Source organism: Molossus molossus, unplaced genomic scaffold (assembly GCF_014108415.1).
Source record: "Molossus molossus isolate mMolMol1 unplaced genomic scaffold, mMolMol1.p scaffold_m16_p_4, whole genome shotgun sequence".
NCBI classification, from domain to species: domain Eukaryota; kingdom Metazoa; phylum Chordata; class Mammalia; order Chiroptera; family Molossidae; genus Molossus; species Molossus molossus.
In genome coordinates, this window is record NW_023425377.1 from 74,087,246 (window position 1) to 74,100,383 (window position 13,138).

At 50.7% G+C, this 13,138-nt stretch overlaps 1 protein-coding gene across 2 annotated transcripts; it reads left to right on the forward strand.

Annotated features, from left to right (window-relative positions):
- The first annotated feature begins 2,633 nt into the window (after positions 1-2,633).
- KEAP1 (kelch like ECH associated protein 1) lies at positions 2,634-11,824 on the forward strand. 2 transcript variants are annotated; one of them, XM_036240437.1, is made up of 6 exons: positions 2,634-2,697; positions 4,376-5,061; positions 7,003-7,688; positions 9,706-9,911; positions 10,192-10,368; positions 10,529-11,824. In XM_036240437.1, exons 2-6 carry the CDS (start codon positions 4,423-4,425, stop codon positions 10,693-10,695), a joined length of 1,875 nt encoding a protein of 624 aa, XP_036096330.1. In that variant the 5' UTR covers positions 2,634-2,697; positions 4,376-4,422; the 3' UTR covers positions 10,696-11,824. The 2 variants fall into 2 exon arrangements, with proteins under 2 accessions (XP_036096330.1, XP_036096331.1); XM_036240438.1 differs by having other exon boundaries at positions 2,659-2,697; positions 4,354-5,061.
- The last annotated feature ends 1,314 nt before the right edge of the window (positions 11,825-13,138 follow it).

The window sequence follows — 13,138 nt, forward strand, 5'->3', positions numbered from 1 at the left end:
CAATTCCCAACCCGGTCTGGCTCCCCTAGACCCAGGCTCCTTTAATTTTCCAGGGAAGCCTGACGCTGTCTCCACTGTTCCATTGTTTAATGACGACGTGATGATAGAATCATTCACTTGTTCACATTTTACAAAATTCAAAAAGCACTAGCTACTCTTCTTGGACGTGATCACTGTGGGGATTCCTGGGAAACTTCCAGAGCTATTCTGTGAATGAAGGAGCTGAAATGTAAATACATATTCTCTCTTTTTACACAGTTTTTAGCACTTCTATATGCATTTTGTTTTGTTCATTTAATAGTTGCCCATCTACAGATTTTGTTCTGTGTAGCTACCTTAGTCTGCTCAGGCTGCCATAACAAACACTATAGCTTGGGTGGCTGAGACCATAGAAAATTATTTCCCACAGTTGGAGGCTGGAAGTCCAAGATGAGGGTGCCAGCATGGTTGGGTGCTGGTGAGGACTCTCTTGCCTGGCAGATAGTTGCCTTCTGGCTGTATGCTCTAGTGATGCAGAGAATTCGAGAAACTCTCTGGTTTCTCTTCTTATAAGGCCACTAATCCCATCATGGGAGCCACGCCCTTATGACCTCATTTGTACCTAATCAATTCAATCCATAGCACTTGTTCTTTAAACAAATTTAAAAAAAAATATTGAGGTAAATATTTATACAGCAAATGTCTTGCTCCCTTTCACTGACTGCTTAGTATTTTCCAGCATGGATGTGCTACAACTTATTGCACTAGGACCTGATGGAGGGACATACGAATTGAGTTCAATCCTTTGCTTTTATGCACAACGCTGCAATACACATCGCTGTACATACATACTCCTGCACGTGTGCAAGTGTGCCTTGGATAAATCTCTACAAGTGGCCCTGGCCGGTTTGTCTCAGCGGTTAGAGCGTCGGCCTGCAGTCCAGAGAGACCTGGGTTTGGTTCTCGACAAGGGCGCGTACCTGGGTTGCGGTTTGTCCCCGGCCCTGGTTGGGTCGTGGGGGTGGCAACCACTCGATATGTCCCTTTGACGTGGATGTTTCTCTCTCTCTCTCTCTCCCTCCCACTCTATCTGAACAAAATATGAAATAATGTCCTCAGGTGAGGATTAAAAAAAAAATCTCTACAAGTGGCACTGCGGGTCACAGGGCCTATAGGTTTGATTTAGAGATATGAGAGGTTACTTCAAGGAGGGTGCGAGTTTCCCCCCACAGCCTTGGCCACTCCCTGTATTCGCCAACTATGTTACAGCGCCTCGCTCTGGAGCGGTCTAGATCCGTAGACTTATGAAACTGGGAAGGTGGTGGGAGGAGGGATCCCATCTCATCCTCCGCCTGGGTTTAATCCCAGACCCCTAGCAAGGACTTTGAATCCTCCAAATTCACTCTGGAAGGTGGTGGAATCCTTTCTTAAATCAACATACGTTCAGCCTAGCGTTCATATTATTCACTTAGTTGTTTTTTTTTTTTAACTTAAATCCATTTACTTAAAAGTTAACTTTATATCATAAACAGCATAAAGGGCAAATCGGTGTCCCTTGCTATGAAAAAATAGTGATAGTTAACATCTGTTGGGCGCTAGCATTCGCATTCAGTTCTGCTGGTAACCTAGCAGGTAGCTGCTAGCATTATCATTTCACAGGGAGGAAATTGAAGGTTAAGTTACAGGCCCACCGGCACAGAGCCAAAGGGTTGGTAGAGCAGGGGTGTGAATCCCCGCAGCCGAGTTCCACGCGCCTCAAGATCGGCGGTAACTAAAATATAAAGACAAGAAAACTCCAGCAAGGTAGATATTTCTAGCTGGATCCTTCGGCTGCTGGACCGCTGGACCGTGAGGCCTACGTTAAAAGAAGAGCGGGTGGTGGAAAGCGGCTCCGCGCTGAGACGACGAATTCCGGCATTGGGCGGGAAAGTATGAAGGGGTAACGGGGCCAGGCACTCCTGGCCACGCGCCATCGCCCGACGCCCTGCTCCTCGTCCAAGGGCTCCGGGCACCTGCGGGAAGGGCGGGGAATCTCGGCTCCTTCCCCGCCGCGCCCTCTCCCCGCCTCCTTCCCGGGCGTCCCCAGCCGCCCCCAACCCGACGGCCGCGACCCCGCAGGCCTCGCCGAACCGGAGCCGAGGTCCCGCGACAGCAAAGAGCCTGCGAGTCCCCGACGGCGAAGATTAGGCGGCAGCCGCCCCCGGCCCGGCCGCGGCCCCTCCGCGCTTGGGTGTCTCCACCGTGCTCAGAGCCGCCGCCCTGTCCCCGGGCATCCCTGTCACGCAGCGAGAGCTAGCGAGGCTATACGGAGGCGGAGGTGAGCGCGCCGGCAGCGGCGGCAGGAAGGGAGTCCATGGATGTCAGGTGCTGGCAGGGGTGCGCCGGGCCTCGAACCGGGGACTATAATTCATGCGGCGCGGTGCACAGAGGGCTGCGGTTTCCGACCCGCCCCAGGCCGCGAAGACGGACATTGGGATAGCCACGCTGGGCTTGTGCAGCTTAGCGGACAGCGGCGGGGCGGGGGAGGGGGAAGCGGCCCTTGTGCCAACTCAGCCGCGGGAGGCCCGGGGCCGCGGGGACTTTTATTCTGACACGGCCGTCACCGGGCTCTGCTTAGTCATGGTGACCGCGCGCGCTCCGCGCCTCCCCCCGCGCGCAGCGATGGAGGCGCCCGGGCCTAAAGCGACGGAGGCGGAGCCCGAGCGCGGCCATGGCGGGGTGAGTGAGGGCCTGCGCCCGGGCTGCGGGCACGGCGGGCCGGTAGCGCTCCTGCGACAGTGCTGGGGGGCCGGGAGACGCGGCTCCGCTGGCCGGGTCGCCTCGGGGTCCACGCGGCCCCGCGGAGGGCCAGGAGGGCGCGGCTCGCGTCCTATCCTTTTGTTGGACGGCGCGACTGGTGGGGTTGCCCGGGAGAGACGCAAGGCAGACGAGAGGCCCAGGGAGCGCGGCTCAGACGAAGGCCCGGGGACTCCGGGTCGTTGGGGGGTAGATCTGCGCTCTGGGGTTGGCAGTCGAGAGGCCGCCGTGGGGTCACTTCCTCCTTTCTCCAGGTCTTGGTGGCGGCTCAGGCGGGGCATGCGCAGTCCCCCACCTAGCAGTTTGTGATTGTCCAGAGCCCAGGGGGCACAGTTGACCGGTTGGCCAAAGACCAAGAGAAAGGCCGGGGGCCTTGGCCGGGAGAGGTGGCCAACGGTGCCCTGGGCCCGGTGGTGGAGGGTGCGCTCGTAGGCACAATGGAGTGTGCAGTCAGCCAGCCACACGCTTGCTGACCCCTGTGCAGTGCCCTGGAACGTGGGGGAGGCACAAGAGAGAGTGGGTACAACCCTGACCTGCATAGGGCTCCCTGCCCTCTGAAGCGCTGGGCCTGAGGGTTAGAGGGACCGGTCACTCGTCAATAAGCAAGCAAAGAAGCTCATTTCAGTTCCTGACAAGTGTGGTAATGGAAATAAAACCAGGAGGTGACTCTGAGCTGAGCCCTAGAAAGATAAGATGGAGAACCTGAGGGGCCTCTTGCAGACCTGCTTCAACTCCCGTTATCCCAGCAGGACCTTGCAAAACATAACTAACTCATGCCCCGGCTTTCCAGACTCCACAGGTTTCATGGAAACCCTCCTTTCTATAGTCATTATGTCATTACACTTCTACCTGATTCTCCAGATTGTCTCTCTCATTCTGCCTTTGAGCCTTTACACTTGCTGTTCGCTCTGCCCGGAAAACTAACTCCCACCCCCACCCTTTCGTATGTTCGACCCCTTTCATATGTTCATCCTTCTTGTCTCAGCTCCAGCTGACACCTGGACTACCCAATTTAAGTAACTGGCCCAAGTCACACTGTCAAACGCTGTTGTAATTTTCTTCATGACTCCAATTTCTACTCAAGTCTTGTTTGTTTTATTTATGGCCATTCCTTCCCCAGTTGTCAACTCCAGCATAGTTTATGTCTGTCTGGGTCACTGCAGTGTGCCTGGTGCCTAGAACAGTGCCTTGCACACAGTAGCTGTTCAATAAACGTTGGTGAGGTGAATGAAAGAGTGTGCTGGACATGCTCTAGGAAGGGAAGGGCCACCAACCCACTGGAATAGAGTGACCAAAGGGAAGAGGTGGACAGGGGCTGACTATGGAGGCCTTTGTAGGTCATTCACAAGTTTGGTATTACTCTTCATGCAATAGGGAGTTATGGGGGGGGGGGGCGGTTCTGAATACGGGAGGAACAACATATGACATATTTTAAGATGGACCCTTAGGCTGGTGAGGCTATGGGCCATTTATAGGAAGCACAAGTGGATACTACTTCACCTGGGTTTGTCAAGGAAAACTGGTCTAGGAGTCACTTTATTTTTAAAAAGGAGGCCTGACCCTAGGCCCTGCCCCCAGCCCTGTGCTCTCCCTCCTCCAGGCCCCTGAGTGTCAGTGGTGGTGTTGTCCCTTGTCACCTGGAACCCCATGCAGCCGGAACCCAGGCCTAGTGGGGCTGGGGCCCACACCCGATTTCTACCCTTGAGGTCACAGCGCCCTGAGGGTTCAGGGGACACAGTGATGTACGCCTCCACCGAGTGCAAGGCTGAGGTGACACCTTCCCAGCATGGCAACCGCACCTTCAGCTACACGCTGGAGGACCACACCAAGCAGGCCTTCGGAATCATGAATGAGCTGCGGCTCAGCCAGCAGCTGTGTGATGTCACACTTCAGGTCAAGTACCAGGACGCACCGGCTGCGCAGTTCATGGCACACAAGGTGGTTCTGGCCTCATCCAGCCCTGTCTTCAAGGCCATGTTCACCAACGGGCTGCGGGAGCAGGGCATGGAGGTGGTGTCCATTGAGGGCATCCACCCCAAGGTCATGGAGCGTCTCATCGAGTTCGCCTATACAGCCTCCATCTCCATGGGTGAGAAGTGTGTGCTCCATGTCATGAACGGTGCCGTCATGTACCAGATCGACAGCGTCGTCCGTGCTTGCAGTGATTTCCTGGTACAGCAGCTGGATCCCAGCAATGCCATTGGCATCGCCAACTTCGCTGAGCAGATTGGCTGTGCTGAGCTGCACCAGCGTGCCCGCGAGTACATCTACATGCACTTTGGGGAGGTGAGTGAGATGAGAGGACATGGAGCAAGGCTTGGGGGCAGTATTAGAGGGACCAGGGACCATGGGTGGTCATCATTGTCTCCCTTGAGATATGAAGGGTGAAGGCAAGGAGCTGGAGAAGAGTTGAGCTCTGAGCTTCTAGTCTACACATCTAGGGCAACTCTGGGAAACAGTTAAGGCAAGTGAGACCTTCATAGATATCTGGGTTCCCTGGTTTCTTGGGTCCAGGGTGGGGACAAGGTAGAGCAAACACGACAGCAGCTCAAATCTGGTGTGTGCAGAGAAGCACCCAACATTTCAGGTAGTCAGCAAGTATTTATTGAACACCCATGACATGCTGCCAACTGCAAATGTGACCCTTAGATGTGTTTTCTTTGGTCCACGTTCCACGCAGTGTCATCCCATGTTCTTGGTTTCGTTTTTGTTTTTAAGTGGAGGAAGTTGTGAACAGAAGAAATAATAAGTACTTGTTGAGCCTTTGCTGTGGGCCAGACTCTGTTCTAAGTGATTTCCATCCTTTAAATCACTGAATCTTCCTAACCATCCCAGGAGAAAGTATGCTTTAGAGGGCCTTCCTGGAAGTATTTAAAATCCTCTTTCAGTGGCTAGGACCAGCTGGGGTAGACACTACACTTGTTGCCATTTCTCTTCTTCCCTCTACACCACATGTGTGGTTAACTAGTTGTTTTGAGGAACTCTGGCATTAGTTCTCGGACTGATGGCTTTCAGAAAGTTGGTCTGCAAGCAGACTCTTCCACTGGCCTGCATGGTGTTTGTTTGAAGGGATTGCATGGGCTTGGGGCACTAAGCAGTGGTATCTGCTGATGTGGATCTATTTATATAGACCAGTGCCTGACAGGAAAGATTGCTAGGTACCATGTATGTCCTAGGAGCTACTACATTATGAGCTACTAATATAACCCTCTTTACAGAGGAAAAAGAATGCATGGAACATTTCAGATATTTGCCCAAAGTCACCCAGTTAGAAAGTAGTGAGCCAAAATTACAACTCAGGCTGCTTTCTTCAGAGCCTACACTATTTTTTCCTCTAGAATATTCTGTTGCTATTCTTTTTTCCTTTTTAGCTAATCTGCCCTTTTGAAAAGGTAGTATCATTAAAAAACAAACCAAAAAAAAACAAGCCCTGGCCGGTTTGGCTCAGCAGTTAGAACTTCGGCCTGCGGACCTAAGAGTTATGGGTTTGATTCTGGTCAAGGGCACATGCCTCAGTTGTGGTTTGATCCCTGGCCCTGGTTGGGCTCATGTGGGAGGCAACCAATCGATGTATCTCTCTCACATCGATGTTTCTCTCCACCCCCTTCTCTCTCCCTCCCTCTCTCCTTCTCTCCACTTCCCTCCCTCCCTCCTTCCCTCCTACTCTGTCTGAAAATCAATGGAAAAATATCCTTGGGTAAGGATTAAAAAAACAAAACAAAACAAAAAGGTAGCCCTGGCCTGGTAGCTCAATTGGTTAGAGTGTCATCCCCATACACCAATGTTGCAGGTTTGATCCCCCGTCAGGGCACATATAAGAACCAACCAATGAATGCATGAACAAGTGGAGCAATAAATCAGTGTTTCTCTCTCTCTCTCCCGCCCTCCCTCTCTCCCTTTCTTCCTTCCTCTTTTTAAAATCAATAAATAAAACATAAAAAAGGTAATGCTCTTTTAGTTTAAACAAAAAATTATACAAAAAGATACACAATGCATTGTGTCTTTCTTTGCCCAGTACTTGAGTACTTATGTACTACATGCCTGGCACATGATATTAACTCATTTAATTCTCACAACCAATGAGTTCATACTCTTCAAATTCCCATTGTACAGATGAGGAAACTGAGATTGTCAGAGGCAGGTTGAGTGACTTGTCCATGGTCATACTCCAGTTGAGGCATTGGGGGAGACACAGGAGTCAGCCTGTCACACTAACACCCTCTGCAGGTGGCCAAGCAAGAGGAGTTCTTCAACCTGTCCCACTGCCAGCTGGTAACCCTCATTAGCCGAGATGATCTGAATGTGCGCTGTGAGTCTGAGGTCTTCCATGCCTGTATCAACTGGGTCAAGTATGACTGCGAGCACCGACGCTTCTATGTACAGGCGCTGCTGCGGGCCGTGCGCTGTCACTCGCTGACACCCCACTTCCTGCAGATGCAGCTGCAGAAGTGCGAGATCTTGCAGTCAGACTCACGCTGCAAGGACTACCTGGTCAAGATCTTCCAGGAGCTCACCCTACACAAGCCCACACAGGTGATGCCCTGCCGGGCGCCCAAGGTGGGCCGGCTCATCTACACTGCTGGTGGCTATTTCCGCCAGTCACTCAGCTACCTGGAGGCTTACAACCCCAGTGATGGCACATGGCTTCGGTTGGCAGACCTGCAGGTGCCTCGTAGTGGCCTGGCAGGCTGCGTGGTGGGTGGGCTGCTTTATGCCGTGGGTGGCCGGAACAACTCACCTGATGGCAACACCGACTCCAATGCCCTGGACTGCTACAACCCCATGACCAACCAGTGGTCGCCCTGTGCCCCCATGAGTGTGCCACGCAACCGAATTGGGGTTGGGGTCATCGATGGGCACATCTATGCTGTTGGTGGCTCCCATGGCTGCATCCACCACAACAGTGTGGAGAGGTGAGTGGCAGGGCCGGAAGGGGTGGGCTGAGAGGGCCCCCACAGCTAATAAGACCCAAGCCATTGGCATTGGGGATTTCTCCTATTGTTGAGTACCTATCTGCACCCTGCTTTCAGAGAGCAGAAACCTCAGATTAAAGCTAAACTCGTGGGAGATTTATGGTGGTGACCTTGGATGATGTGTCTGGGCCTGGGAACTGTTTACAGGGCCATCACAAAACCATATAGTCCCTTTGCGCAGATTTTTAAAAAGTTCCATCAGTTTGAAATTGTTGTAGTATGCTAGTTTTGTTTAAACATAACCCCTTATTGTCGTCTGCCCAGAAATTGTTGTAATAAACAGATGTATGAGGTCTGGTAGGTGGGAAGTGCCCCTTAGATGTGGTGCCCTTGTGCAGTGCACAGCCTGTACAACTGTGCATAGTGACCCTATGTTTAGGGGCCAAACATTTTGGGTTTTTGACTTTTGCATAGTTTAGTCCTCCACCTTCTTTTCTTTCAGAAGTGTGATCCAGGATATAGTTTTCACCTGGAGAACTTGTTAAACTCCTCACCCTGGCCAGTTTGGCTCAGCGGTTAGAGCATCAGCCTGCGGACCCCAGAGTCATAGGTCCAATTCTGGTCAAGGGCACGTACCTCGATTGCGATTCGGTCCCCGGCCCTGGTAGGGGTCATGCAGGAGGCAACTGGTCGATATGTCTCTCTCACATCGATGTTTCTCTCTCCCTCTATCTCTCCTTCCCTCACTCTCACTCTATTTGAAGATAAATGGAAAAATGTCCTCGGGTGAGGAGTAAAAAAAAAAAAAAACCTGAAAAACAAACTCCTCAGCCTGATGCTGGAGATGCAGAGATCTGGCATTGGTGGGTGGGTTTGGAGCAAAGATGGGGAATGGAAAATTTTTTTTTTTTTTTTTTTTGGTACATGCCCCTAGTGGGAACCGAACCTGGGACTCTGGTCCGCAGGCTGACACTCCAGCCGCTGAGCCAAACCGGGGAATGGAAATTTTAAACCAATACTCCAGAGGTTTCTAATGCATATGGTCCGTGACTAGGATGATGGGATGATGCATCACCTTTAACAGACCACTTTTTTTTTTTTTAAATTTATTTTATTTTATTTTTTTTATCCTCACCCGAGGACATTTTTTCCATTTTTTGTTCAGATAGAGCAGGAGGGAGAGAGAGGAAGAGAGAGAGAGAGAAACATCGTGAAGGGACACATCGAGTGGCTGCCACCCGCACGACCAACCAGGGCCGGGGACAAACTGCAACCGAGGTACATGCCCTTAGCGGGAACCGAACCCGGGTCTCTCCGGACCGCAGGCTGACGCTCTAACCGCTGAGCCAAACCGGCCAGGGCTAACAGACCACTTTTGAGAACAAAAAAAGGGGGACACTATTAATTACTCCAGGAATACAGGCATGAACTAGAGTTGCCCAGGTCCATCTCTGAGCTCATGCTTTGAGAAAAACCATCCTGCCCTGGCCGGTTTGGCTCAGCGGTTAGAGCGTCAGCCTGCGGTCCGGAGAGAAAAACCATCCTGAGAGGTAGCCTAGTTGTTAGAATTGGGTTTCTGGTGTCTGAGAGGGCTGGGTCAGACCCCCAGTTCCACTGCTTGTTTGGTGTCCCTGATGTACCACTTACCCTGATCTGTGCCTCCATCTTATCATCTTTGAAGAGTGGTGGACAATAATGAGAACCCCTTGCCTGCCCCTCACCCCCAGGCTGGGGCATCAGTGATATAGTACACATAAGACTCAGCACAGGGCATGGAAGTGGTATGATGAAGCCACCAGTATCCAACAAATGTGTGTGTGTGACCTTGAGCACACGACAGTTGTGAACCTCAGTTTCTTTATCTGGAAAATGGAGCTACTAATAACTTATGCCTTGGAGAACAATTGTGAGAATTAAAGAACTAGTCCTTAAAGAGCTAGCAGAATATTGGGCCTCGGTAAGTGTTCCTTGAAGGTCAGCCATGATTGCTGCTGTTATTGTTATTATGCCCTTGCAGGTATGAGCCAGAGCGTGATGAGTGGCACTTGGTGGCCCCAATGCTGACTCGAAGGATCGGGGTGGGAGTGGCTGTTCTCAACCGGCTGCTCTATGCCGTTGGGGGCTTTGACGGAACGAACCGCCTCAACTCAGCTGAGTGTTACTATCCAGAGAGAGATGAGTGGCGAATGATCACACCCATGAACACCATTCGAAGTGGGGCAGGTGGGTGGGGGCTGAGAGAAGGGGACTGTGGAGGAACACCCTCCCAGCCCTGGAAGTGAAACTTGGCCAGGCTTGGGTGGGGCCTCTTGTTTCCACCTTGAATAACCCTTTGGCACAAACAGGAGAGCTAGATTCTGACAGAATTCAAACTCCTCTTTCCTGGCTTTGTTTCTGAACGGTCCTTCAGGAGAGGGAGGAGGGTAGGGTCCCCCAAGAAGGTGGTGGCTGGGGCCCCCCAGGCCAGGGCCTGGAGTCACCCTCTCTTCATGGACTGGTTTAGGAGTCTGTGTACTGCACAACTGTATCTATGCTGCTGGAGGCTACGATGGTCAGGACCAGCTGAACAGTGTGGAGCGCTACAACGTGGAGACAGAAATGTGGACTTTCGTAGCTCCCATGAAGCATCCTCGAAGTGCTCTGGGGATTACTGTGCACCAGGGGAGAATCTATGTTCTTGGTGAGGTCCTAGGGGTGGGGATCTGGGTGGAAAAGACTAATTAGCCTCATCTTTGGGGGGCAGGCTCAAATCACAGAAGGAAGGCTTTTTGTGATTTCTTCCTCTTCTTTCTTCCCCCTGCCCTTGGAGGTAGTGACCATCCTCTCTGCTGTCCTTGCAGGAGGCTACGACGGTCACACATTCCTGGATAGTGTGGAGTGTTATGACCCAGACACGGACACCTGGAATGAGGTGACCTGCATGACATCTGGCCGGAGCGGGGTGGGCGTTGCTGTCACCATGGAGCCCTGCCGGAAGCAGATCGACCAGCAGAACTGTACCTGTTGAGCCACTTTGGTTTTCTTGGGCAAAAAATGGTTCCATCAAGAGTATTGCCAGCCCTGGCTGGTTTGGCTCAGCAGTTGGAGTGTCGGCCTGAAGACTAGAGAGTCCTGGGTTCGGTTCCTGCTAGGGGCACGTACCAAAAAAAAAAAAATTATAAAAAAAAGAAAGAGTATTGCCATTTTTGTACCAAAATAGGGACAAAAGAAAAGTGACAGAGCAAATGCTTGTCTACCAAGATGTGAGGCTGGGATGCCTCAGTGTTAGAATGACTACTTGAAGGAAAAAAGACCAGAGTGGGAATCCATGAGCCCATTAGAGTAGTCCCAGGAATGTCCAAGAGAGTGCCTGGGGATTGAGGGTGGTTCGAGAAGGGCGGGTTCCTGGGAGAGAAAACCCCACAACTACTACCCCAAGATTAGGCCTGTGTCCCATACCAGCAGCTGCCACCTCCCTTTGGGGTGAAAACAGGTATTGAGGTCAGGCTTTTTTTTTTGTTCCCTGTGTCTTTGTGATTGATTCCTAGAGGCCTGGGAAAGAGCCAATTGAGACCTTGGGGGTGAGGCCCTTCAGGAGTTGTGGACCCCAGGATGGGCTTGTACATAGAAACCACTGGATGTCTTTGCCCTAGACAGTAATTTTGTTGATAAGTAACCCTGTAACTTTCCAATGAAAATAAAGAACAAACTAACTAGTGTCTTCTACCTGGACTCTCCGCTTGAGATCTTGAACCTGGGACAGACAAGACTCTTCTCCTGAAATGCAATGAAGTCTTTGATTTAGGTCTTAGATTTGAAACCAGTTTGTTATCTCTGCCCATGCCTCTTGATATGTAGGGCATCTTTCTCCCCATAAGCAAGACACACAGGGCTCACTTTGTCTATCACTTTGGGCTGCTTTGAAGATAATGACCTAACTCCTGACACATCTCCAGGGCTCTGAGAGGTTAAGTTCATGTGTGCACAGTTTATATTTTAAGGCAAACCATCCCCAAAATGTTTTCCAAATTTGGTGAAAGTCTATCTGGTATTTTAGTGCATTTCAGTAACACACTGAGCCTTTTCCTTTATTGACGTGCCTGGTAATTAAAAGGACAAAGGGGCCCTGGCCCATTTGGCTCAGCGGTTAGAGCGTTGGCCCGCAGACCAATGGGTTCAATTCTGGTCAAGGGCATGTACCTTGGTTGCGGTTTATCCCCGGCCTTGATTGGGGTGATGAGGGTCACAGGTTCGATTCTGGTCAAGGACTGACACTCTACCGCTGAGCCAAACCGGCCAGGGCTTTTTCTTGTCTTAATACTAGCTAAGACCTTCTGTACAATGTTGATCAGTAGTGGAAATAGTGGGCATAGTTGTCTTATTCCTAACTATAAGGCAAATACTTCTAATGTCCCACCATTAAACACCATTAAATCTGATGTTTGCCAAAAGATTTTCTGTAATCTATGCCTTAAGTTGTTTTTTTTTAAATCCTCACCTGAAGATATTTTTCCATTTATTTTCAGATAGAGTGGGAGGGAGAGATAGAGAGAGGCAAACATCGATGTGAAAGAGACACATCGACTGGTTGCCTCCCACACAACCCGGACCAGGGCCAAGGACCAAACCCCAACTGAGGTACTTGCCCTTGACTGGAATTGAACCTGCAACTCTTTGATCCATAGGATGATGCTCTAACCGCTGAGCCAAACCAGCCAGGACTATGCCTTAAATTTTGCTGAAGACTTTATCAAGTTCAGGAAGCTCCCTTCTATACCTAGTTTTTTAAAAATCATAAATGGGTGTTAATTTTTCAGAGGTCTATTATTCAGTAAGTGAGTGCCAAATAACTAAATTTCTATTTTTATTTTATTTTTTTATCCTCACCCGAGGACACTTTTCCATTCTTTGCTCAGATAGAGTGGGAGGGAGGGAGAGAGAGGAACAGAGAGAGAGAGAGAGAAACATTGATGTGAAAGGAACACATCGAGTGGCTGCCACCCGCACGACTGACCAGGGCCGGGGACAAACTGCAACCAAGGTACGTGCCCCTAGCGGGAACTGAACCCGGGTCTCTCAGGACTGCAGGCCGACGCTCTAACCGCTGAGCCAAACCGGCAGGGCAAATAACTGAATTTCTAACAAGTTCTCAGTTGATGCTGATGCCACATGTTCAGGGAACACACTTTGAAGCATACAAGTGTAGAACAAGTGGGTTAAAGGCATATTCTGAGAAACATTTAAGGCAGCGGTTCTCAACTTGTGGGTCGCGACCCCTTTGAAGGTCGAATGACCCTTTCCCGGGGAGGGGGGCGCCTAAGATATAACAGTAGCAAAATTACAGTTATGAAGTAGCAACAAAACTAATTTTATGGTTGGGGCCACCACAACATAAGAAACTGTATTTTTTTTTTTTTTTTCCTTCACCAGAGAAATTTTTTCATTTATCTTCAGATAGAGCAGGAGGGAGA

Excerpts from the sequence above, each read along its gene's own strand:
- KEAP1 (XM_036240437.1), top strand. The coding sequence starts at position 4,423 with ATGCAGCCGGAACCCAGGCCTAGTGGGGCTGGGGCCCACACCCGATTT. Across the intron at positions 7,689-9,705 it reads CACCACAACAGTGTGGAGAG|GTATGAGCCAGAGCGTGATG; the intron begins GTGAGTGGCAGG and ends ATGCCCTTGCAG. Across the intron at positions 9,912-10,191 it reads CACCATTCGAAGTGGGGCAG|GAGTCTGTGTACTGCACAAC; the intron begins GTGGGTGGGGGC and ends GGACTGGTTTAG.